This window comes from Henckelia pumila, chromosome 4 (assembly GCF_033568475.1).
Source record: "Henckelia pumila isolate YLH828 chromosome 4, ASM3356847v2, whole genome shotgun sequence".
NCBI classification, from domain to species: domain Eukaryota; kingdom Viridiplantae; phylum Streptophyta; class Magnoliopsida; order Lamiales; family Gesneriaceae; genus Henckelia; species Henckelia pumila.
Genome location: NC_133123.1, coordinates 81208484 through 81233884, shown reverse-complemented (window position 1 = coordinate 81233884; position 25401 = coordinate 81208484). Strand labels below are relative to the sequence as shown.

Genomic DNA, 25401 nt, shown 5'->3' with positions numbered 1-25401 from the left:
AACACGTAATTAAAATGGAATATCATTGGTGTTATATACCGTCCATAGCTAGCTAATTAATCTTGTGAGTGAGAGGCAATGGGGAAAATAACCTCAGAATCCCCCAAAGTAACCCATTTGAGCCACCCCCATCCCTTGAAGCTTTGCAACGACTATGTCCCTCAACAAATTACCCCGACAAGTTGTTGTTCAGGATGCAAGCTCCAACCTTCTGGTTCCATCTACTCTTGCACTGTGTGCAGCTTTTTTCTGCACAAAAAATGCTTCGAAATGCCAAAGAAAATCACCCACCCATGTCACAAAGACCACGCTTTCACCCTCTTGACGCAACCCGCGTATGCAGACGGGAAGTTCAAGTGTGATGCTTGCGGGGAAATCGGCGACGGCTTCTCGTATCACTGCAAGCCATGCGGCAATGATTTGCATATACTGTGTTCCGCCTTGCCTTTGTCGGTTTCTCATGCCACTCATGTTCATAAGCTTGAGCTTACGTTCGGATCGCCTTATCCTACTAAGGATTTTTGCTGTGATATATGCAAAAGGGTGGGCTCGGATCACTGGATTTATAGATGTAATTTGTGTGGATTTGATGCGCATTTGCACTGCGCGAGTAAAGTGGGTACTAGTACTACTAGATCTGCTCCTGATCAGGGATTCATTAATGGCCCACAGTATTATAATAATATGGCTCCTCCCCCCGTGCAACATCATTTCGTTCCACCGCCACCGGTTTCTGGGATTCCGGCACCGGCAGGATTCACGGCTCTGCAGCACAATATGTCTATGGTGAACAGGCAGAGAGATCAGAATCAGATGATGTTTCTTCAGCATTTACAGCAAATCATACAGAACAATAACGCTATGACACAGGCCTTACTAGCTGGCGGCACAACCGGCCTTGGAGCTGGTGGATTTGGCGGAGGCACAGGTGGTTTTGGAGCTGCTGGTGGTAATGGATATCAACAGTTGATGCAGCTCTATTCTAGTTTTAATGGCGGCGCCGGCGGTTTTGGTGGCGGCGGTGGAAGTCAAGAATTCTTGCAATCATTAATGAACGGCGGGTTTGGTGGCGCCGGAGGACTGGATTTATTACAATCTTTATCCGGGGGTGGAGGAGGTCTTGATTTCCTCGGAGGAATGCTTGGTGGATTTGGCTTTTGATTTCAATAATTTCCAATGAAACTCAAACTAAAATAATCCAGGCTTTCCTTGGATTAATCGTATCTTCCGTTCGTTTTCTAATTGTGTGTGAGTTTTTTTTCAATTTTTTTTTTAAAATTTGGTTTTGATCCACATTTACTGAAATCTAAAAACAGTTAAAATTTCATGTAAATGTTCTTGAATTGATTATGTCATGAATAAAAAATCCTTGGCAAGTTTATGTAAATTCATGTGTTTGGAATTTGCTGTATATTTCAAAACTTGCATAATAATTGCTGCGTTTGGAATCATCAATCAAAGTGTATCTTTATGTATCAAATGTTACTAATTACAAATATATATATATATATATATATATATATATATATATCTATCTGTACTTTGTGCCACAAAATAAAATTGAAGATTAATATACTACCTGTATAATTGCATCGAATCACCCAATTACGCAAATGTACAATAATTAAACAGCTCTAAATAAAATTAGGAAAAATTACAAATTTAATCCGATATGTTTGTCACTTTGCGATTTTGGTCCTTTATGTTTTCACATTTCAATTTTAATCCTGCATGTTTTGATTTTTGGCAATTTCGGTCATTTTTATTCGAAAATGCTTACGTGGCACTGTACACGTCAGCTCTACATCAGCACTGAATTGGTGCCACGTCTGCGTCACGTCGAAAAAAGAACTAAAATTGCCAAAACAATAAAAATAGCGGACTAAAACTGAAATCTGAAAATATAAAGGACTGAAATCGCAAAGTAACAAACATACAGGACCAAAAAAGCAATTTTTCCATAAAATTATGATGCCTTGTGGCAGCATAAATATATAACTCAAACAAATCTAACAAGCTAGCTAAATCATTTTTTGTTTATATATGACTTGAGCATAGAAAGGAAGTACTTCTCTATACAACGACCCTTCAGTGAGTTTTCTTTCTTAAAATATTTCTTTCGGTTCGATTATTTGTATTTATGTAATTTACATGTACAAATTTGATTTTAGTTTTAAAGAATGACTATCACTTTTAATTGAAAACATTATCAACAAATAAAAGAAATTAAAATATTTACATTTTAAGGAAGATGGAATTTGGTTATCAGATAATTATTATGGCAGGCACCAAACTTATTAACTAATAGATAAATGAATTAAATCCCTTTTCTGAATAAGAAATATCCCTACTTATATCTATATATAGAGCAAGCTATGAATAAAAATTTCCACTACTTAAAATATATTTCATAATAATGTGCTACAATAAATAGCTAGCAATAGATAATTTTTGGCTCGAGTTGAAAGAGATGAGCAGCCGTGATTATGCCATCGACCAAACATCTAATCCAATCTTAATTGGAATTTGGATCCTCTGCTGTGGAGAGAGAAACAACATCAGATACTGTGCATTGAATTAGCTTCTCTAATTCATATCACAGGATTAAAAAATAATATGTTTAATTAATTACACACATAAAATATTGCAAATCAAGGTTTTTTCAATGCATAGCACCAATGCTGTTTCTCTCTTCACAGCAAAGGATCTTTTTCCCCTTAATTGCATATGTGGACCGAGTGGAAAGCAAAATAGCAGGAGTAATGTCTTAAAAATTAAATATATCTAACATTTTATATTTATTAATGTGTGGGTTTACATTATTTTAGAAGACCAACCCTTATGGATAAATATCGACCTTCAGATTCAACTAGAATACTCAGGGTGCAATTTATCATTTATAATAGTGTTATAACAGTACAACTTAAACTTTTGAAACCGCACAACGACTCAAGCGTTATATTTTAATTGCTCAATTCAGAGATAATTATTGCATCCAATACTTAAAATATGCATAATTCATATTAATTCGAATAAAGTTTATCCCGTATATCATAAACGATTATTTTATAGATAAAAAAAATTATATATAAAATCCCACCAATATAATATAATATTAATAGAAAATTTTTAATGTAGATGAGATTGGCCCGAGTAATTCTGTATCAGTTTTTGTTCTTTCAGTTGACTTTGTGATCAAATACACCTAGTCAACTACAACATTTAATTGGTTGCATGTAGTCGCCTTTATTTCATTGCATTATAATTGGTAGGATCTGCATCATTTTCACCCATTTAATTAACTATTAAAAATAATTTCGCACTGATTAATTTATTCGGTAATTTACAGGTAAATATAAACTTCAGTGGATCATTGTTATAAATGACAGGTATTCATGCAATTCAACCAAACGAATGCCAGAAAATAAGAACACAACGACGCAATAATTTTACTTGGTTCGGATATTTCTATCCTACATCCAAGGTTCTTGGGTTCTCCCAATATGACTCCACTAAATCAACATATATAATCAAAGATACAACACTCAATCTTCTCAGAGATACAATCGTACAAGACTTAAATCTCTAAATTCTCTATGAACAAGAAGAAGATAGCATCAGCTTCGATTCTCAGAGGATTAACAATATTGTGCTTTGTTACCGAAAAAAGGATATCAAAGATCGACTTTAAAGGTAGATGAAGATAATCAGTTAGTTACCAACTAACTCTCGTATTATCGATTTAAACTGAAGGCTAATCTTCTCCAATTATTCTCAGCCACTGGATCAAGATCAAGTAGACACATTTAATCTTGGTCGTTGATCCTAATATTGAGTCAAATTAGTCTTCACAAATCTCCACCTATTTGGCTCAATCTCTTGCATTTAAGTGGTTCAAATGAGTGACCCCAATGCTAAAATGTTTAGCATTCATTCCAGTATATTGAGCATTCTCAAGCATTCTTAAGTTTGCTCACTGGAATCACTTTTGTTAGCATATCGTCTGGATTCACTTGTGTATCAATTTTCTTCACAGTGACAAGCTTCCCTGAAATGATATCTCGAACAAAATGTAATCGCACATCGATATGCTTAGTTCTTTCATGAAACATAACATTCTTTGACAAGTGGATTGCACTTTGAGAATCACAGAAAACACTTGTAGACTTTTGTTCATATCCCATTTCAGTTACAAATCCCTTAATCCACAATGCTTCCTTTACTGCTTCGGTGAGTGAAATGTACTCTGCTTCTGTTGTAGACGAAGCCACTACATGTTGCAGACTAGACTTCCAACTTACCACATTTCCTCCAACTGTAAAGATATATCCGGACAGTGACCTTCTCTTATCAAGATCCACAGCATAATCCGAATCACAGTATCCAATCACTTCACAAGATGATTGTGCGTTTCTTGAATATACTAATTTCATATTGGTTGTCCATTTTAGATATCTAAGTAACCATTTTACAGCTTTCCAATGCTCTCTATGTAGTGACCCTGCATTGAATCACCTACTAACTGGCAACTCATAGCATGCATTAATCTTAATAAAGCAAGAATACTTAATAGAGTAAAACGTGCGGAAACATAATCCATAATTTACATATCAGCTTAGTAAAACATATCCATGCTTTAATAATGTAGTGATACAACCATATCGAAAAGCTTAAAATAAACTGTCTAAAGCATTTATACAGCTAAACAAATCCTGTTGTATAAAATCCCCTTAAAAGCTTTGGCTCCCTAGTCCTGCCTCGAGCTACCGGCTCCGTCCATCCTGCGACCTGCCCCGTGGAATAGGGTGTCCAAGATAATAACTAGGACGTGAGCGCTAACTCCCAGTACATAAACATGAGTAAACATATGTATATAATGCATGCAACATGATGACTGGTAAAGAGTCATCTGAAAAGTCATGCTCAGTACCGGCGCCACATGAGTGCTGCCACCGCACGGATCAACCTCTGAGTGCAACCACACTCGTCTAGTACACCAGAGTAGTCAAACATACATGTCCCCGTCGTCGTGGTACTCTCAATGACAGACTATCGAGTATAGAGCTGAGCGGCTCTATAATCAGGTATATCAAGGTATAGGCTCAACATGTATGTGCACATGATATATGAATATAGAAAACGGTAAAACATACATCATGCCACATAATAATTCCAAATAAATGCAACATATAAACATGTATACTCGCTGACAATCTCAGTCAATGTGTACGTACCTCTAGGCTAGTTCAAGTCTAGTAGAATCCTAGGTTTCAAGCCTATATTCAAAAGTTCACCGTATCACTACACAAGTTTTATAAGCCTTAACTAAGCTAATAATTACTCATAAAACTTAAATAGATTCCCGGACCATACCTTCGTCCATAGTAAGCCCTTTGGAGTCGCTAGTCCCGGATGACTATAACCACACCTTGGTTATTCCAGAACCTCTATAATAACTGATAGGGCCCTCAAGTGTATAACTCACACTATATAACCGAAGAAGGAAACTCGGAAATTCGTAATCAGAAATGAATCTGAAGACCCCTATTTATAGGAAAATTTCCGGTCAAGTTCGGACCCTCCGAACTCGGGTTCGGATCGTCCGATCCAACTTACTGCCTGCATGCAAGACACGTTGAGTTTGGACCGTCCGATCGCCACTTCGGGCCGTCCAAAGTGTCCAATGCTTGAAACTTGTCAAAATCCATGGCTGAGTAATCCTGCCTGCTTGGAAAGAGGAATTTCGGGCCGTCCGATCCTGGTTTGGACCGTTCGAACGTGCCTTAACTCCAAAGTCAACAAGCCCTACTTCGGAGCCCCCAGCTTGCTGAGTTTGGATCGTCCGAAGTCCTCTTCAGACCATCCAAACTGGCTCAAATATTGAAAGTCCAATTCTTAGTTTTTAAGTCTGATTGAACCCTTAATCATGTTTAACATATTATTATCTTAAAATGGAATATGGGTTACTACACTCTACTTGGCTTACTCATGAATATGCTCCCCAATCCCATGCCATAAGATATATCCGGCCTTGTTGATACCATGGAATACATGATGTTTCCTACTGTATTTTTATAAGGAACATTCTTCATTTGTGCAGATTCATTTTCAGCCTCTTCATCTTTGACATATCTCAGTTTAAAATTAGCACTAATAGGAGTATTTACCTCCTTTTCATCCTTCATGCCAAAGACCTCGACAAATTTTTTTAGATAACCAGCTTGAGATATCGATAATGACTTGAGCTTCCTGTTTCTTACAATATCCATTCCCAAAATTTGTTTTGCTGGACCAAGATCTTGTAAGAGTGGGTGCCCAGTGAGCCAACTGTGTGGCTATGGGCTTTGTTGACTCTTTGTATAAACAATCTTTTGTTTAATATTATTTACACTTTTATGGCAATGACTTTATATTACTTCATATTGTTATATACTATTGTTGTTTTGATAAAGACCTTGAATATACTATAGTGTATGTAAGATGTGGTAGAACATGGAGATGTCTATCATGAAATACATCTTATAGTCACTGTATATTCTAAAACCGTTCCTAGTCGATTGAGCCGTCCGATAATAAGGATAAGGATCGCTCGAGTTTGAGACTAGCATTTGCGATGCGGAGTACCACGTTTCATTGGTAGGGAACATGGAGATGTTCGAAGCATGCAAATGGATATTCATAGGATGAATAGTCGAACTACCCTATCCGGACTTTCCAAGTGGTTATCACTTATCGAGTGGATAAAGTCCGCGGTTTTGGTTGTACACCATTAGTCCTTACGACTTGAAACATCATGGAGACTCTATATGCTAGTACTGTGCTTTGACTCGTTTACCGACTCTGAGGGGGTCATCAGGTGTCGAGATTGGGTACAGTTACGACACATATAGGAGTCAATGCATTGTTGTCAAGGATTCACCACATACTTGCGAGTGTGGATATCCTATGCGATCTGAGGAGATATTAGTGTGACAAATCTCTGGCCAGAGTACTTGATGTGATTTAAGAAATGGTTTCTTAGTAGCACATGCGATGTCACTAATTTGATCTTCAAGATGCATTGCATAGTTATCGAATCTTGAGCGACTCTCGATATACCAATGGTTGTTGATTCGATCGGGATATTTGGATGAAGGGACCGTACTGTACGCTAACCAAAATCTACTGGTTCTTGTAGGCACTATCAGTGATACCTAGGGAATCATGGGGCGATGTTGCTAGGCGCTTTACCATGATTCGTTGGGCAAGTCGGAAAGTGTTGTTCCGAGTCACAAGGAGTTGTGAGCCCACGGCTAGCTGTATCCCTGAACCATTGAGGGTCACACAGTGTAATGGAGTTTTAATCCCCGTTGAGATAGTTAAATTTAAAGAGTTAAATTTAATGAACTAAGGAGTTGGACTTCTTAAATAAGAGTAAGGGAGTAGGATTTCCTAAAATGACATAGGGATGGACATTTTTGGAAACCACTGAATTCGGATTCAGGAAAATTTATTTTGACTTTAAAACGTGCAGAAATGGTTTCTGTGCACATTGGTGAAATCGTTTCATCAATCGGAGTCACGATGAATTTTATATTAATTTCTGAACGAGCGGGCTTTGCTTGTCGGGCCCCAGCTTATGACTAATGGGCCCTAAGGTGTTAGTGGCCTGCATTATAAATAAGTTATTTCAGTACAGAAATTACACACAATAGGTCATAATTTTTGAGACAGAGCAAAAATCGAACCCTAGCCTCTCTCTCAACAAATCGGCCGAACCCTCCCCCTCTGCCCGAGAAAATTCCGGTCTGTGATTTTGAATCGCAGTAAGGAATAACGAATCAAATTCGTGTATTCTCTTCGCAGAAAACTTCTGATAGATTTTCTAGTGCAATCTATCAGAGGGATTAAACCTCTGTTCGTGGACCTGATTGAAGGCGTTCATCGGTTCCAGGGAGAGACAACAAGAGCAGAATTGTTCTGTTGGTGTCCATTAATCTCGTTGCGAGATTTGAGGTAAAATTTATTTAATTGTTATTTAAATTTTACACACACGTAATTCAATCGATGAACGGTTGATACCCATACCATGGAAACGTTCCATGAAAATTTTTAAACTTCCGCTGCACCGGGTATCAATCGTAATTGGTCTGGGAACTCGCCAGTTTTCCAACAGTGGTATCAGAGCCAGGTTGCTCAGATCAATCGATTGAATTAATCAATTGTACAAAATTTTTGAGTCTCGGTTTTTGAAACAAAATAAATATTTTTAATAAAAAAAAAATTTTTTTTTTCCGGGGGCGAAACCCGGGCAGCGATTGGATCGCTGCCCCCAGGGGCGGCGCACGGCGCCGCCCAAAGGGGGCGCACGGCGCCGCCCAGGGCGGCGCACGGCGCTGCCCAGGGGCGGCGCTCGGCGCCGCCCAGCGGCGGCGCCAGGCGCCGCCCTGGCAGCAAGCGTTGCTGCCCTAAGGGGGCAGCCTGGCTGCCCCCGGCCCGCGCCCCGGGTGCGGGCCAACCCGGGAGTGTCCCGGGTGGCCCGCGGAAAAATTAATATTTTATTAAAAATTAATTTTAATATGTTAAAATTTTATTTTTGGTCCGGTCAAAAATTGTTTTTGATTGGTTCACGAGATTTCGGATCGAATTGTTCAAGTCCGTAAATTTTAAAATTGATTTTGGATAAATTTGAATTTTTGGAAAATTTTAATATTTTATCCGTAAATTGAATTTTGAAATCAATTATTTTGGTACAATTGATGATAAGATATGATCTTATGATATATTAGATAAAATATGATTTTATTTGTAAAATTGGATTTTATAGATAAAATATGATTTTATTTGATATGGAGATAAAATATGATTTTATATGTGAAATGTGATTTTATATATAAAATATGATTTTATCTTGTTTAAATTTGAATTGCCACAGCATGTTATCCAATAAATTAATTTTGAATTAAATGTTATTGGATAAGGATGATCGATTGCCATGACCAATTTTGTAGGTGTATGTTAGGAATTTACATTTTGTCTTTATTGTTGTTGGTTTTATTAATGGGCCTGGTTTATGGCCCGATATGAATGTCATATGTAATAAAAGTGGGCTTGGTTTATAGCCCGTTCCCACCCCCTAAAAATGTATCCCCTACTTGTCATTGTTATTTATTGTAAATACATTAGATTTAGTGGGAGATCAAGATTTGAAGATGGTGGGCCCAGCAGACAATGAAGACTGAAGAAATGTAAATTGGAAGCATATGTAATAGGATTGCATTTGCATACTGCATATTACCTAGGATTGGACTAAGACCCGTGATTGGCAACCACGGGTCAATTAGAAATGGAATCGATCATCCTATATAATATGTGATATTATGATTGTATGCATGTTTAGACATAAATTGCGTGAATCCGGCAATGCATGCAATAAATTAAATATGATGAGACAAATAATTTTATAAATAAAATCCCTCATTTTAAATATGATTTAAAATTTATATCAAGATAAATAAAGGAAATTTAAATATTGTTTAAATGTTCCTACCTTCCATCAACGGTCAATGTATGTGATGCTACCCGCGGATACGGTCCGGCTCATATTATTGGGGGGGGCCGTCCGTCGGAAAGCTGTACATTGGATCGACAAATGTTGTAAGTTGGGTGGAACTCCCATGGGATCGGCTCATATTATTGGGGGATCCACATGGCGACCGTCCATCACAACTTAATATTGATGGGTCATCTTGACATGTCACTTTAAACGGCGTCATATTATTGGGCCCTTATTGGACATGAGGTAAATACATGGGGGTTGCTTTGGAAGCAATTGGGCTCTACCTTTTGAGAATTATGGTTGGCTGATATTATTCGGGACCATAAGTTTGTCAATTGGACTCCATGTTCTCACTAAGGAAAAAGTTTCCCGTTTTCACTAGAGGGTGGTGAAATCGTTAAAATAGTGGGAGTGAGATTCATAAAATTAAATTCGCCTATTTTATGTCTTAGTAAATTATTTAAACAATCATCGATAATTGTCTGTTTTATCTCAGTAATCCACATGTTTCTGTTCTCCAACAAAACAAACTTATTGACGCAAACAATACAGAATGATTCCATAAGTTAAGATTGTCCTAAGTTCGGAAAAGATTTTCTAAGTGTTAGAAAAGGCTTCTCCGAAAACAGCCCCGGCTGATGTAACTGCCGAAAGGTTGGCCGAACTAGAGAAATGGTTGGACCATGATCTCAAGGCCAAATGTTACATGCAAAATTGGACAAGTCTAAACAAGTTTGCCATCATTGCAAGAAACCCGGTCATTGGAAACGTAACTGCAAGGAATACCTCAAGCAGTTGCGAACTGCAAAGGGTATGTTTTACATTAAAATGTTTTTCTTAATACTACTTCTTGGGTATTGGATACCAGATGTAGATATCATATTTGCAATGAGTTGCAAATGATGACAAGAAGTAATAGGCTAAGGATGGGTGAGACCCAGTCAAGGCTCGGGAATGGTTCCAGAGATAAATCCAAAGCTATAGGAGACATTTTTGCAGAACGGTTTTAAATTATTGTTGAGAGATGTTTTATTTGTGCCAGATTTAATTAAAAACATTATTTCTATTTCTATGCTTGATAGAGATGATTATTCTTGTAATTTTGTGAATGGGATTTGCAATATTTACAAGAATGAATGTTTAATTGGAAATGGACAACTTGAAAACGATCTATACAATTTAAAACTAAAAGACGTTCCAGTGAATTGTATTGACAAACCGGCGACAACAAACAAAAGGAAAATCGATAGTCAAAACCCGGCAAACCTTTGGCACGCTAGACTAGGTCATATTTCCTCAAGGAGGATGAACAAGCTAGTGGGAGAGGGCATGTTTGATATGTCTGATATTAACTCTCTACCTACTTGTGAATCCTGCCTAAAAGGAAAAATGACTAAATCTCCTTTTAAGGGAAACCTGAGCGTAGTCAGAATCTGTTGGATTTGATCCATACAGATGTTTGTGGTCCATTTAGAGTAGGGACTCAACATGGCCACACCTACTTCATTACCTTTACTGATGATTATTCAAGGTATGGGTATTTATATTTAATGAAATATAAGTCTGAAGCATTTGAAAAGTTCAAAGAATTCAGGGCTGAAGTAGAAAACAAGCTAGGTAAAAGTATTAAAGCACTTCGATCGGATCGAGGTGGAGAATACTTGAGTACCGAGTTTTTGGACTATCTAAAAGAGAATGGGATTCTCTCTCAGTGGACTCCTCCTATGACACCACAGCTTAATGGTGTATCGGAGCGTCGTAATCGAACTTTGTTGGACATGGTTCGATCCATGATGAGCTTCACTGAGCTTCCACCTTCGTTTTGGGGCTATGCGCTTGAAACGGCGGTATTGTTGTTGAATAACGTCCACACTAAAGCAGTGGACAAAACACCATACGAGTTATGGAATGGCAAAGCTCCTAAGTATTCATACTTGAGGATTAGGGGATGTCCTGCTTACGTGAAGCGGACAGTGGGAGATAAGTTGGATAGTCGATCCAGCTTGTGTTATTTTGTGGGGTATCCGAAGAATTCAATCGGATATTATTTCTATTATCCTGCTGAAACAAAGGTGTTTGTTTCACGGAATGCCACCTTCTTGGAGAAGGAGTTCTTATTGGATAAGAAAGGCGAGATGATGGAACTCGAAGAAGTTCGAGAAGAACCCGAAATACAAAATAACGATCCCACACCTCAGGAACCATTGCTGGAAACGCCTGCACCTAGAAGATCCGAGAGGACTTCTAGACCTCCAGTTCGATATGGTCTTCTTCTTGAAGAGGGTCAAGATGAACCCGACATTGGATGTGATCCAAGAAGCTTCAAGGAAGCAATTTCTGATGCGGATTCGAATTTATGGCTTGAAGCTATGCAGTCAGAATTGGATTCGATGCATACTAACCAAGTCTGGTCTTTAGTGGATCCTCCCGATGGAATTGTTCCAATAGGGTGTAAATGGATCTACAAAAGAAAGCTTGGGCCTGATGGTAAGATATTGACTTACAAGGCGCGATTGGTGGCGAAAGGTTATACTCAAAGGCAAGGAGTTGACTATGATGAAACCTTTTCACCAGTCGCAATGTTCAAGTCCATAAGAATCCTAATTGCCATAGCTGCATGGTATGACTATGAGATATGGCAGATGGATGTGAAGACTGCTTTTCTTAATGGAGACATTAAGGAAGAAATCTATATGAAGCAGCCTGAGGGGTTCACATCCATGGGAAGCGAGCATAAGGTATGCAAGCTTCAGAGATCAATTTATGGTCTAAAACAAGCATCAAGAAGTTGGAACCATAAATTTGATGAAACAATTAAAGATTTTGGTTTCATCAAGAACCCGGAGGAACCTTGCGTGTATAAGAAAGTAGTTAAGGATGCGGTGACATTCTTAGTACTTTATGTTGATGACATCCTACTCATTGGGAATGATGTAGGGATGTTGCAGTCAACAAAGATATGGTTATCAGGTAGATTTTCGATGAAGGATTTGGGTGAGGCATCCTACATTCTTGGGATACAGATCTATAGGGATAGATCTAAGAGAATGATAGGACTCACTCAAGCAACCTACATCGATACCATATTGAAACGGTTTTCAATGGATGGGTCCAAGAGAGGACATCTACCCATGTGTCATGGAGTTTCTCTATCCAAGTCTATGTGTCCCAAGACTGATGCAGAGATAGAGAATATGACACATGTACCATATGCGTCAGCTATAGGTAGTATCATGTATGGGATGATATCTACCAGACCGGATGTAGCATTTGCTCTGAGTGTCACGAGCAGATATCAGTCTAATCCTGGTCAGATGCATTGGAAAGCCGTGAAGGACATTCTTAAGTACTTGCGAAGGACTAAGAATATGTTCATGGTTTATGGAGGACGAGAACTCAAACTGGAAGGCTATACCGACTCTAGCTTCCAAAGTGATGTGGATGACTCGAAGTCAACCTCTGGATTTGTGTTCATGCTCAATGGTGGTGCTGTCTCTTGGAAGAGTTCCAAGCAGGACACCACAGCGGATTCCACCACTGAGGCTGAATACATTGCAGCATCAGCTGCTGCTAAAGAGGCCGTTTGGATGAGGAATTTCGTCCAAGAGTTGGGCGTCATTCCTGAATTTGTTGGTCCAGTCCCGGTGTACTGCGACAACACGGGTGCCGTTGCTCAAGCAAAGGAACCAAGGTCTCATCAAAGATCCAAACACGTACTGAGGAAATACCACATAATCCGGGAGATTGTGGAAAGAGGAGACATCAGTGTCGAACGAGTGGCCTCTGCAGACAATATCGCTGATCCACTTACTAAGCCTTTGCCAGGACCATTGTTTGACAAACATCGCGAAGCAATGGGTCTACGTAGTATGACTAGTTGGCTATAGGGCAAGTGGGAGATTGTAAGAGTGGGTGCCCAGTGAGCCAACTGTGTGGCTATGGGCTTTGTTGACTCTTTGTATAAACAATCTTTTGTTTAATATTATTTACACTTTTATGGCAATGACTTTATATTACTTCATATTGTTATATACTATTGTTGTTTTGATAAAGACCTTGAATATACTATAGTGTATGTAAGATGTGGTAGAACATGGAGATGTCTATCATGAAATACATCTTATAGTCACTGTATATTCTAAAACCGTTCCTAGTCGATTGAGCCGTCCGATAATAAGGATAAGGATCGCTCGAGTTTGAGACTAGCATTTGCGATGCGGAGTACCACGTTTCATTGGTAGGGAACATGGAGATGTTCGAAGCATGCAAATGGATATTCATAGGATGAATAGTCGAACTACCCTATCCGGACTTTCCAAGTGGTTATCACTTATCGAGTGGATAAAGTCCGCGGTTTTGGTTGTACACCATTAGTCCTTACGACTTGAAACATCATGGAGACTCTATATGCTAGTACTGTGCTTTGACTCGTTTACCGACTCTGAGGGGGTCATCAGGTGTCGAGATTGGGTACAGTTACGACACATATAGGAGTCAATGCATTGTTGTCAAGGATTCACCACATACTTGCGAGTGTGGATATCCTATGCGATCTGAGGAGATATTAGTGTGACAAATCTCTGGCCAGAGTACTTGATGTGATTTAAGAAATGGTTTCTTAGTAGCACATGCGATGTCACTAATTTGATCTTCAAGATGCATTGCATAGTTATTGAATCTTGAGCGACTCTCGATATACCAATGGTTGTTGATTCGATCGGGATATTTGGATGAAGGGACCGTACTGTACGCTAACCAAAATCTACTGGTTCTTGTAGGCACTATCAGTGATACCTAGGGAATCATGGGGCGATGTTGCTAGGCGCTTTACCATGATTCGTTGGGCAAGTCGGAAAGTGTTGTTCCGAGTCACAAGGAGTTGTGAGCCCACGGCTAGCTGTATCCCTGAACCATTGAGGGTCACACAGTGTAATGGAGTTTTAATCCCCGTTGAGATAGTTAAATTTAAAGAGTTAAATTTAATGAACTAAGGAGTTGGACTTCTTAAATAAGAGTAAGGGAGTAGGATTTCCTAAAATGACATAGGGATGGACATTTTTGGAAACCACTGAATTCGGATTCAGGAAAATTTATTTTGACTTTAAAACGTGCAGAAATGGTTTCTGTGCACATTGGTGAAATCGTTTCATCAATCGGAGTCACGATGAATTTTATATTAATTTCTGAACGAGCGGGCTTTGCTTGTCGGGCCCCAGCTTATGACTAATGGGCCCTAAGGTGTTAGTGGCCTGCATTATAAATAAGTTATTTCAGTACAGAAATTACACACAATAGGTCATAATTTTTTAGACAGAGCAAAAATCGAACCCTAGCCTCTCTCTCAACAAATCGGCCGAACCCTCCCCCTCTGCCCGAGAAAATTCCGGTCTGTGATTTTGAATCGTAGTAAGGAATAACGAATCAAATTCGTGTATTCTCTTCGCAGAAAACTTCTGATAGATTTTCTAGTGCAATCTATCAGAGGGATTAAACCTCTGTTCGTGGACCTGATTGAAGGCGTTCATCGGTTCCAGGGAGAGACAACAAGAGCAGAATTGTTCTGTTGGTGTCCATTAATCTCGTTGCGAGATTTGAGGTAAAATTTATTTAATTGTTATTTAAATTTTACACACACGTAATTCAATCGATGAACGGTTGATACCCATACCATGGAAACGTTCCATGAAAATTTTTAAACTTCCGCTGCACCGGGTATCAATCGTAATTGGTCTGGGAACTCGCCAGTTTTCCAACAGATCTTTCATATCAAATTTAGACTTGGGAACTTCTTTCAATCTCTATATTTTCTTTAGATATTTGCATGCAATAAGCATGTCATCGACATAGATAAGTAGATATATGTATGATAGATTTGGAAGCTTTTGACAATAGACACAGCTGTCAAATTTTGATCTTTGGAAACCCCTTCGAAGCATAAAATCATCAAATTTGCAGTAGCATTGCCTTGTTGATTGTTTAAGTTCATAGAGAGATTTTTGTAGCAAACATACTTTTTCAGCTTCTCCTTCTTTCACAAAACCTTTCGGTTGAGCCATTAAAATCTTATCTTCTAAATTCCCATGTATAAAAGCTGTCTTGACATCTAATTGTTCCAGTTCCATGTCATGTATTGTAGTGACCCGACCCGGATCCACTACCTAATCAGAGTTAAGAGCATAATTAAGCATGCATTAAATAAATTCGCTGCGGAAGACTAAATACAAGTAGACCGGCAGAATACAACCGGCTAATCAAACTCGATTTATACAACCCAATCGAATTACTTTAAATAAAACCTACAGCTAATCCTGCTGTCTTCAAGGTCACTGGCTACTTCAGGCTCCTGGTGCTCAATCCTGCACCTTCACCTGCCCCATCGAATAGGGTATCCAGATACACAAAATATACTGGACGTGAGCTCTAAGCTCAATACGAAAGCACGGATAAACATACAAATATGATGCATGCAAATGACCGGGTATCCATATCTGGGATAACTGTATACAAACTGCTCAAACTGGCGCCTAGGATATAAGCTCGTCACATCGGGGTAGCTAACCACTGTGTGCGACCACTCATTCCTGAATTCCGGACGCGGACCACGGAGTCCTCGAGGTATCAGTACCTAAGGGTACTCGATATCAAACGTCCTAACAGGGCTGAGCAACCCTAACTGGCTCATCCCGAAAGATATACAGATGTACAGGCACAAGATGATATGCACATGCCGCATAAAAATAATAACATGCAAACACATAAATGCAACATATAAGCATGCATATCCGCTGGCAATCTCAGTCAGTACTTACGTACCTTTCTAAGGCAGTCCTAGTAGTCCCATTCTAGGTTCCAAGCCTATCATCAAGTCTACAATGCAAATACCCATGCATCATTCAATAAGCGCTAAAAGCCTTAACTAAGCTATTGCATACTCCTAAATAATTTAAGGAGACCATAGCTATACCTGCGTCCATCGTTAGCCCACTGATGGCGACTATCCCGCAACTAGGGGCACACCCCTGCTGCAGCTCCACAGCCTCTAGCACTACTCCGCTATACGAGCGCTACTCCGCTACTCGAGCACTGCTCCGCTACTATGTCAGACACTGTCTGACTATACTAAAATATATTCCCTACTCCAACTCTAAAATAAGAGTACCCAAAGCCCTAAAATAGAGCTACTAGGCGAAGGAGAGGAACTCGGAATTGGCAAGAAATGAGGAGCTCGGACCTCATATTTATAGGCATCGATCGGAAGCTCCGTTCCTCGATCGGAAGCTCCAAACGTGTAGATCGGAAGATCCGTTCCCCCGATCGGAAGCTCCGTTCGCTATGTGTCAATTCGGTCCACATGCAACCACACACCTGTCACCGACAGTCATCGGAAGCTCCGATCCTGATCGGACGTTCCGATCTCCCTGCTTCCGATGTGGTTCCGAACTCACCAAGATCGGAAGTTTCGATCCTGGATCGGTGGTTCCGATCCCACTCAAATCTTGGTACCCTCCAAACCATTTTCGAGTATTTTGGATCCATTTCTGGACTCCGTTAACCCTTCTGGAATTTCCTTAATCATGTTTTACTTAATCCAAACATAATTACACGATTAAATACTTATTAATCGTTAATTCTGGATACGGGCTACTACATTCTCCCCCACTTAAGATATTTCGTCCTCGAAATCAGATCTTAAGTACCGAATGAAAACAACTCAGGATGTTCTGAACACATCCTGCTCTCAAGTTCCCAAATAGCTTCCTCAGTACTTCAATGTCGTCATTGAACTATCAATCAGAGGAATAACTTTATTACGCAAGACCTTATCCTTATGATCCAGGATACGATTAGGTCTTTCCACGTAAATCAATTCAGTATCCTCTTGAATCTCAGACCGCTGCAGAATATGAGACTGATCCACCACATATCGTCGCAACAAAGATACGTGAAATACGTCGTGAATACTGGGAAAATAAGGTAGCAAAGCTAGCCGATAATCCAAATTTCCAATGCTCTCGAACGAACCATAAACCTAGGAGATAACTTGCCCTTTAAGGTCAAATCTGAGAATCCTGCAGAAAGGTGACATTCTCAGAGTTACTTTCTCCCCCAGCATCAAGCTGCAAAGGCTCACGCTTAGTATCTGGCATAGCTGTCCCGACGATCCTTTGCATTCTTAATCCGTTTCTTGGTCTGATCAACTATGTCTGCTAACTGCTAGACTAACTCCAGTCCTTCAGTCTGTCTCTCCCCCACTTCTCCCCTAGAAGGGTGGAGTATGACAATGTCGTCCGTACAACGCCTCAAATGGTGTCATCCCAAAGCTACTATGATAGTTGTTGTTTGTACGCGAATTCAATCAATGGCAACTGATCCTGCCAGACTGAACCAAAATCTATAACACATGCTCGCAGCATATCCTTCAAAGTAAGGATTGTGCGCTCTGACTGACCATCTGTCTCCGGATGATATGTATTACTCAAACTGAGAGTAATGCCCATTACACGTCGAACCCTCCCCCAAAATCTGGAAGTAAACCTGGGGCCTCGATCACTGATAATGCTCATAGGCACTCCATGAAGTCGATCGATCTCCTAAATACATAACCGAGTCAAAACGATCCACATTGTACTCTCGGCTACAGAAAATGAATTGCGCTGACTTGGTGAGTCGGTCCACCACAACCCAGATAGCATCACAATTCCTCGAGGATACCGGAAAATGGGTCACAAAAAGTCCATTGTGATAACTCCCATTTCCCACTCAGGAATAGGCAGACTGTGAAGCAAACCTCCAGGTCGTCGGTGCTCTGCCTTGACCTGCTGACACACCAAATATCTCGAGACAAGTTGATAAACATAGCGTTTCATTCCCTTTCATCCGAACCGAGTACGTAGATCTTTGCACAACCTGTTGCTTCCCCGGATGAATATTTAACTTAGCGTGATGCGCCTCCAAAGAACAAATCTCAAGAAATCCACTGGAAGCACCCAAACTAATCATTTCGATTAACAGTCTTTAAAATTTGTCCACTGACAATCCTTGGACAATCACTGAATCCCATTTCCCATGCTGAATCAATCATTTCTAAAACCAAGCAATGCTCAAATCAAAATCCGTCAATGGTAATCTCAGCAACGCTGTTAACGAACTACGATCACAAGAGCCACCCTATGACCACTTTCGTGATCCATAGAATCCAAAAGTCCAGATCTCCGCATTCCTAAAGATCCTTAGCGATGAAGAATCCCCTAAATACACTTGAATCGCTATATCAAGCATACAATACTTAAAGTACTATTTCCAGCACTTGTTGATTCACTACATCCCAATCAACACCGATTGGAATAATATGATTGATCAAGTCAATCTACTGTAGCTCTCGATCTTCCTGACGATATCGACCTTAGTCAGACGATCACAGATCAATGAATTCTCATGGATGATCAATATCGATGATCTCCCTGCCACACGTCCGCAGATCCCAAATACTTGGAATCAAAAGAATCACAGCTGATTCAACCACTCATCTTTGTCAGAGTCAGACAATAATCACGAGTAATCACCAGTGCCGAGCCGGCATCCGTCTAGACATACTAACCACTGTCTATACTCGTTCAAGATTATTATAAGGACTTGTTCAACTCAAATCACAATACAAGTCCGAAAGATTCCAGATAACGCTGAACATGCTCCTGATAATTATATCTCTCGCTGAGATTGCAACAAATCGAAACTGAGGTAACCTGTCAAAATGTACCACCTGGAATCACCACCAAGTGTACACTGGTATAAGTCACGCTTTCCTCACGCCTCAAATAGCCATGTACAATCCTTATCATCAGATATAATCTATCACTGAAGAAAACTATTCTTGCCAAAAAATACTCATCCCCGAGTCAAATGCTCTAGGAAATTCACTAACACAACTCCTGAATAGCCCTTATCACCAGAGCATCCAAACACCGACTAGATCCACTAGTCCAGCAATATTCGATAGGCTAAAACTATCTGCTCAGAGTACACACTTGTCAAGGAAATCCCTCCAAGACTGGTTCTTATGACAAAAACTGCAAACCAATATCTCTGACGACAGTCAGACGATATCTATACCGCCGATACCTAACCAGGCATCCAATCCAATGTCATACCCCGTCGTGGCTGTTACCAAAACTCTAGACTAAGTAGCCTTCCCACCGCCAAATCCTGAAGCACGAAGGCTTCCAGGCATTCTCCGAAGTACGAAAGACTCCCAAAGTAACACTGGCATAGGGTCGCGCTCCATCATGTCTAGTCTTGGTCATAGTCCACAACTCTCGGCATATACTCGACTTGGTATCCCGATGAAATCCCATCATCACGAAGTCTCAACCTATGAAGGTCAATCAGACTACTGTCCTAAGGAAACAACTTAGAACAAAAACTCAAAATTCCAAACAAGATCAATATTTCCATGCCCCCGGATGGATTATCTCATCAATGGCGCTAACCCAATCAAACGACTAATTAGGTCAGCCCTAGGAAAAACACCTAGACTAACCCCATGTCAATCCATTACCGCTGTCTTACTAAAAATCCATGAGCTATCCTAGTTGATTACCAATCAACTAATTCCAAGCCAAACTTTATAAAATTACTTGCAACCAATCACGAATTGCTGAATAAGTAACACATGTATCATTACTTCAAGTTACGTACAATTTCCTTTATTACAATCCCATGTAATACATACAGTATTCAAAATACAACAAAATGTACATCCAATAACTTGAACTGATACAGCCAAATTCTGATGATTCTTTACAACTGAAATACTATTTACAACTACAACAATACAGTATTTGAAATCATCGTACTAGTCTTCGTTCCTTGAGCATGAAGCTTCCAATCGACACACGCATCGTTACAAGCATACTTCCGTCCAAGTCTCTCTACATGTCCTCCAGCGAAGAAATCCGGAGAAATGGCACGTGATAGCTAACCAGCTATGCTCTGCGTCAGTGCATGTCATTCGACTTCTTCTGCTCACGATCTACCATCAGCGTTCTTCTTGTAACCAAATCATGCTTTTGAACATGAAGTTTCCCGTATGCCTACCAAAAGCATCGATACAAGCATACCGGCAAAACCATGTTCTGCACGAGTTTACAGACCTTACACTAGAAACCTGTCATGCTTTAGGCACTCAAGGCATTCCCTGGTAAAGGTCTATCTGACAATCTCTCCAGCTACGAGTGGAGAATCTTCAAGGACTGGAACCACATGGATTACTAAACACCATTCATTCCAAAAAGCCCTCAGAGGTATCTGACGCGATATACTCGATCTTCTCTTCCAGTCTTCCTTGGCTGGAATCCATATCTTCTTCGATCAACATCCCAATGCATCGAATGATGAACCGTCCACAGCAGTCAGTCTATCTATCGATATGCTACTACTGGTGTTCTCATCACTACTGCATTCCTTATGGCGAAGACTTATGCCGCAAACCTCGGCAATGAAGAACCAAATCTTCTTTCGCTAGGCCTCAATAAATCCTACAAGGATAATCAAGAAGTCTTATTATCAATTTCCTAAGTCCCTTGCATGCAGCTCTGATACCAATAAATGTAGTGACCCGACCCGGATCCACTACCTAATCAGAGTTAAGAGCATAATTAAGCATGCATTAAATAAATTCGCTGCGGAAGACTAAATACAAGTAGACCGACAGAATACAACCGGCTAATCAAACTCGATTTATACAACCCAATCGAATTACTTTAAATAAAACCTACAGCTAATCCTGCTGTCTTCAAGGTCACTGGCTACTTCAGGCTCCTGGTGCTCAATCCTGCACCTTCACCTGCCCCATCGAATAGGGTATCCAGACACACAGAAAATACTGGACGTGAGCTCTAAGCTCAATACGAAAGCACGGATAAACATACAAATATGATGCATGCAAATGACCGCGTATCCATATCTGGGATAACTGTATACAAACTGCTCAAACTGGCGCCTAGGATATAAGCTCGTCACATCAGGGTAGCTAACCACTGTGTGCGACCACTCATTCTCGAATCCTGAACACGGACCACGGAGTCCTCGAGGTATCAGTACCTAAGGGTACTCGATATCAAACGTCCTAACAGGGCTGAGCAACCCTAACTGGCTCATCTCGAAAGATATACAGATGTACAGGCACAAGATGATATGCACATGCCGCATAACAATAATAACATGCAAACACATAAATGCAACATATAAGCATGCATATCCGCTGGAAATCTCAGTTAGTACTTACGTACCTTTCTAAGGCAGTCCTAGTATTCCCATTCTAGGTTCCAAGCCTATCATCAAGTCTACAATGCAAATACTCATGCATCATTCAATAAGCGCTAAAAGCCTTAACTAAGCTATTGCATACTCCTAAATAATTTAAGGAGACCATAGCTATACCTGCGTCCGTCGTTAGCCCACTGATGGCGACTATCCCGCAACTAGGGGCACACCCCTACTGCAGCTCCACAGCCTCTAGCACTACTCCGCTATACGAGCGCTGCTCCGCTACTCGAGCACTGCTCCGCTACTATGTCAGACACTGTCTGACTATACTAAAATATATTCCCTACTCCAACTCTAAAATAAGAGTACCCAAAGCCCTAAAATAGAGCTACTAGGCGAAGGAGAGGAACTCGGAATTGGCAAGAAATGAGGAGCTCGGACCTCATATTTATAGGCATCGATCGGAAGCTCCCTTCCTCGATCGGAAGCTCCGAACGTGTAGATCGGAAGCTCCGTTCCCCCGATCGGAAGCTCCGTTCGCTACGTGTCAATTCGGTCCACATGCAACCACACACCTGTCACCGACAGTCATCGGAAGCTCCGATCCTGATCGGACGTTCCGATCTCCCTGCTTCCGATGTGGTTCCGAACTCACCAAGATCGGAAGTTCCGATCCTGGATCGGTGGTTCCGATCCCACTCGAATCTTGGAACCCTCCAAACCATTTTTAAGTGTTCTGGATCCATTTCTGAACTCCGTTAACCCTTCTGAAATTTCCTTAATCATGTTTTACTTAATCCAAACATAATTACATGATTAAATACTTATTAATCGTTAATTTTGGATACGGGCTACTACATGTATAGCTGTGATGACTAATATGATTCTAATTGAGGTATGCTTAACGATCGGGGAGAATACCTCATGATATTCAATACCTTCAACTTGAGAAAAACCTTTTGCTACTAATCTAGCTTTGTATCTACCTTTTTTAACCCCAGGAATACCTTGTTTTCTTTTAAACACCCACTTACACCCAATGACTTTAGTTCGTTTCGGTCTGTCAATCAAAACCCAAGTGTTATTTTTGTTTAATGACTTAACTTCCTCCTCCATGGCTTTCTTCCACTTTGTCCAATTCTTACTTTTTATATCTTCAATGTAGTTAGTTGGCTCTTAAAGTTCAATAAGATCAGCCACATTCAATGCGAAAGCTGTAAAATCAGAACTTGCAAACCTGGGAGAAAGTCTGATTTCCCTCCTTACTTTGTCTCTAGCAAGCATGTAATCACTTAGTTACTGATCTCTTTGAGTCTCTTTGTGTTTTCCTTTCTCATTCAGCACTTGATATGTCTCAGAGTCAGGTTTTTATTGATCATGTACAGTCCTTACATCATCGTGCTTTAATTCTCAGGTTTTGTAAGAGTTTCTCCACCTTGATCTTGATTCATTGTAGTTTTTGAATCTGAGAAGATGTCAAGATCTTGTGACTCCACCTGAAACCTTAAATTCTGCTCAGCTTGTTTAGAGCTGGATATGACTGAATTTTTCATGTTAGAGATATAAGATTCATTTTCATTAAAAATTACATCCCTATTGATTATGCATTTAAGATCATCCAACAACCATACTTTGTAACCTTTAAAACCAACTGGATATCCTATAAAGACTCCTTTCATAGCTCTCGGATTTAACTTCCCTTGATTAACATGAACATAGGCCATACATTAGTAAACTTTTAGGTGATTATAATCAGGTTTTAGGTTAGACCATTTGAACTCAGGAACCAGGAAATCTATTGCAGAGGATGGAGATCTATTTATTAGATAACAAGCTATTGAGGCAGCTTCAGCCCAGAACTTGCTAGGAAAACCACTTCCACTTAGCATGCATCTAACTTTATTCATAATGGTTCGATTCATTCGTTATGCTACCCCATTCTGTTGTGGTGTGTATGTGCACGTTTTATGCCTTGCAATACCATATTTCTTGCATAAGTTATCAAATTCATGGTTACAAAATTCCAACCCATTATCGGTTCTCAATCTCTTAATTTTGTTTCCTATTTGATTCTCTATCAAGGTTTTCCATTCAAAAAATTTATTAAAAGCTTCATCCTTAGTTTTCAAAAAGTAAATCCACAATTTTTTTGTGTATTCGTCAATCAAGGAAATGAAATATTGAGATTTAGACAGTGAAAGTGATACATTTGGAGAACCCCACAAATCAGAGTGTATGTAGTCAAGAGTTGATTTTGTTTTGTGAGTTCCAGTACTGAATTTCAGTCTATGAGCTTTACCAAGTATGCAGTTTTCACAGAACACAATGTTGTTGATCTGCTTTGGATCCAGCAGGCCTTGCTTGCTAAGCTCGTGTAGTCCTTTGAGGCTCATGTGACCAAGCCTCTTATGCCAAAGCTCAGTTTGATCTTTGCTAGCTACCACTGTATTTGTTTCAGCTGTAATGGTATTTGCTTGTAGGACATACAAACCTTGTTCCAGAATTCCTTTCATTACTACTAAGGAACCTTTGGCTACCTTTAGAATTCCATTTTGTGTCTTGTAGCTTAAGCCCTTTCGATCCAGTGCACCTAAGGAAATTAAATTCCTTTTGAGATTAGGAATAAATCTGAATTCAGTGATGATCTTCACTGATCCATCCTCCATTCTTAACTTAACAGAGTCAATACCATGTATTTTGCATGAATGATTATTTCCCATTAAGACTTGTCCAGTAGTAACTTCTTTGAAATAAAAAAACCAATCCTTTCTAGGTGACATATGGTAAGTACATCCCGAGTCTAATATACACTCCTCCTTTGGATCATTAGTGGAAATTGTTAGGATCTCAGCTTCTTCAAAATCTTCATGTATATTTTCTGCTTCGGTCATAGGGACAATATCTTGTCTAGAATTAGATTTTCTTTTAGGACAGTCTCTTCTAAAGTGTCCTTTTTTCTTGTAGAACCAGTAGGTTTTCTTAGGCCTAGACTTTGATCTAGATTGTCTTCTGCATTTATTTGAATATTCCTTTCTTTCAACTGATCTACCTCTGATGCTTAGTCCCTCACCAGCAGGTCTAAGATGTTTCCCTGTTGCCTTCAAGTTCAATTTCTTAGAATAGGCAGCTCCAATGACTTCTTCAAGGGTTAGAGTCTCTCTTCCATATTTCAGGGTATCCCTTAATTGATCATATGCCTTATGTAAGGAATTTAACAGGAAAATGGCTTGATCCTCATCATCTACTGTCACATCCAGATTCTCTAGATCAGATAGCAACTTGGTGAATTCATCAGTGTTCTCATCGATAGATTTAGTTTCATCCATCTTAAATCCATAGAATCTCTGTTTCAAGTAGATTCAATTGGGTAACGTCTTGGTCATGTATAGTTGTTCTAATTTTATCCACATCTCACAAGCAGTATTCTCCTTCACAACTTTTCTAAGGATTTGATCGCCTAAAGTCAAGACAATTGTATTTCTTGCTTTCTTGAGGATCTCCTCTTTATTTTTCATTGAATCGGACATCTTAGTTTCACCCTTTAGATCTTCGTCTAACCCCAAGTTTTCATGGTAAGCCATCATCTTTTCCCTCCAGAT

General features: G+C 39.8%; 1 protein-coding gene across 1 annotated transcript; it reads left to right on the top strand.

The window, feature by feature from the left end:
- Nucleotides 1-60: 60 nt before the first annotated feature.
- Nucleotides 61-1387, top strand: LOC140865928 (uncharacterized). Its single transcript, XM_073270769.1, has one exon. It carries the CDS (start codon nt 79-81, stop codon nt 1159-1161), a length of 1083 nt encoding a protein of 360 aa, XP_073126870.1. The 5' UTR covers nt 61-78; the 3' UTR covers nt 1162-1387.
- Nucleotides 1388-25401: the final 24014 nt, after the last annotated feature.

Excerpts from the sequence above, each read along its gene's own strand:
- LOC140865928 (XM_073270769.1), top strand. The coding sequence starts at position 79 with ATGGGGAAAATAACCTCAGAATCCCCCAAAGTAACCCATTTGAGCCAC.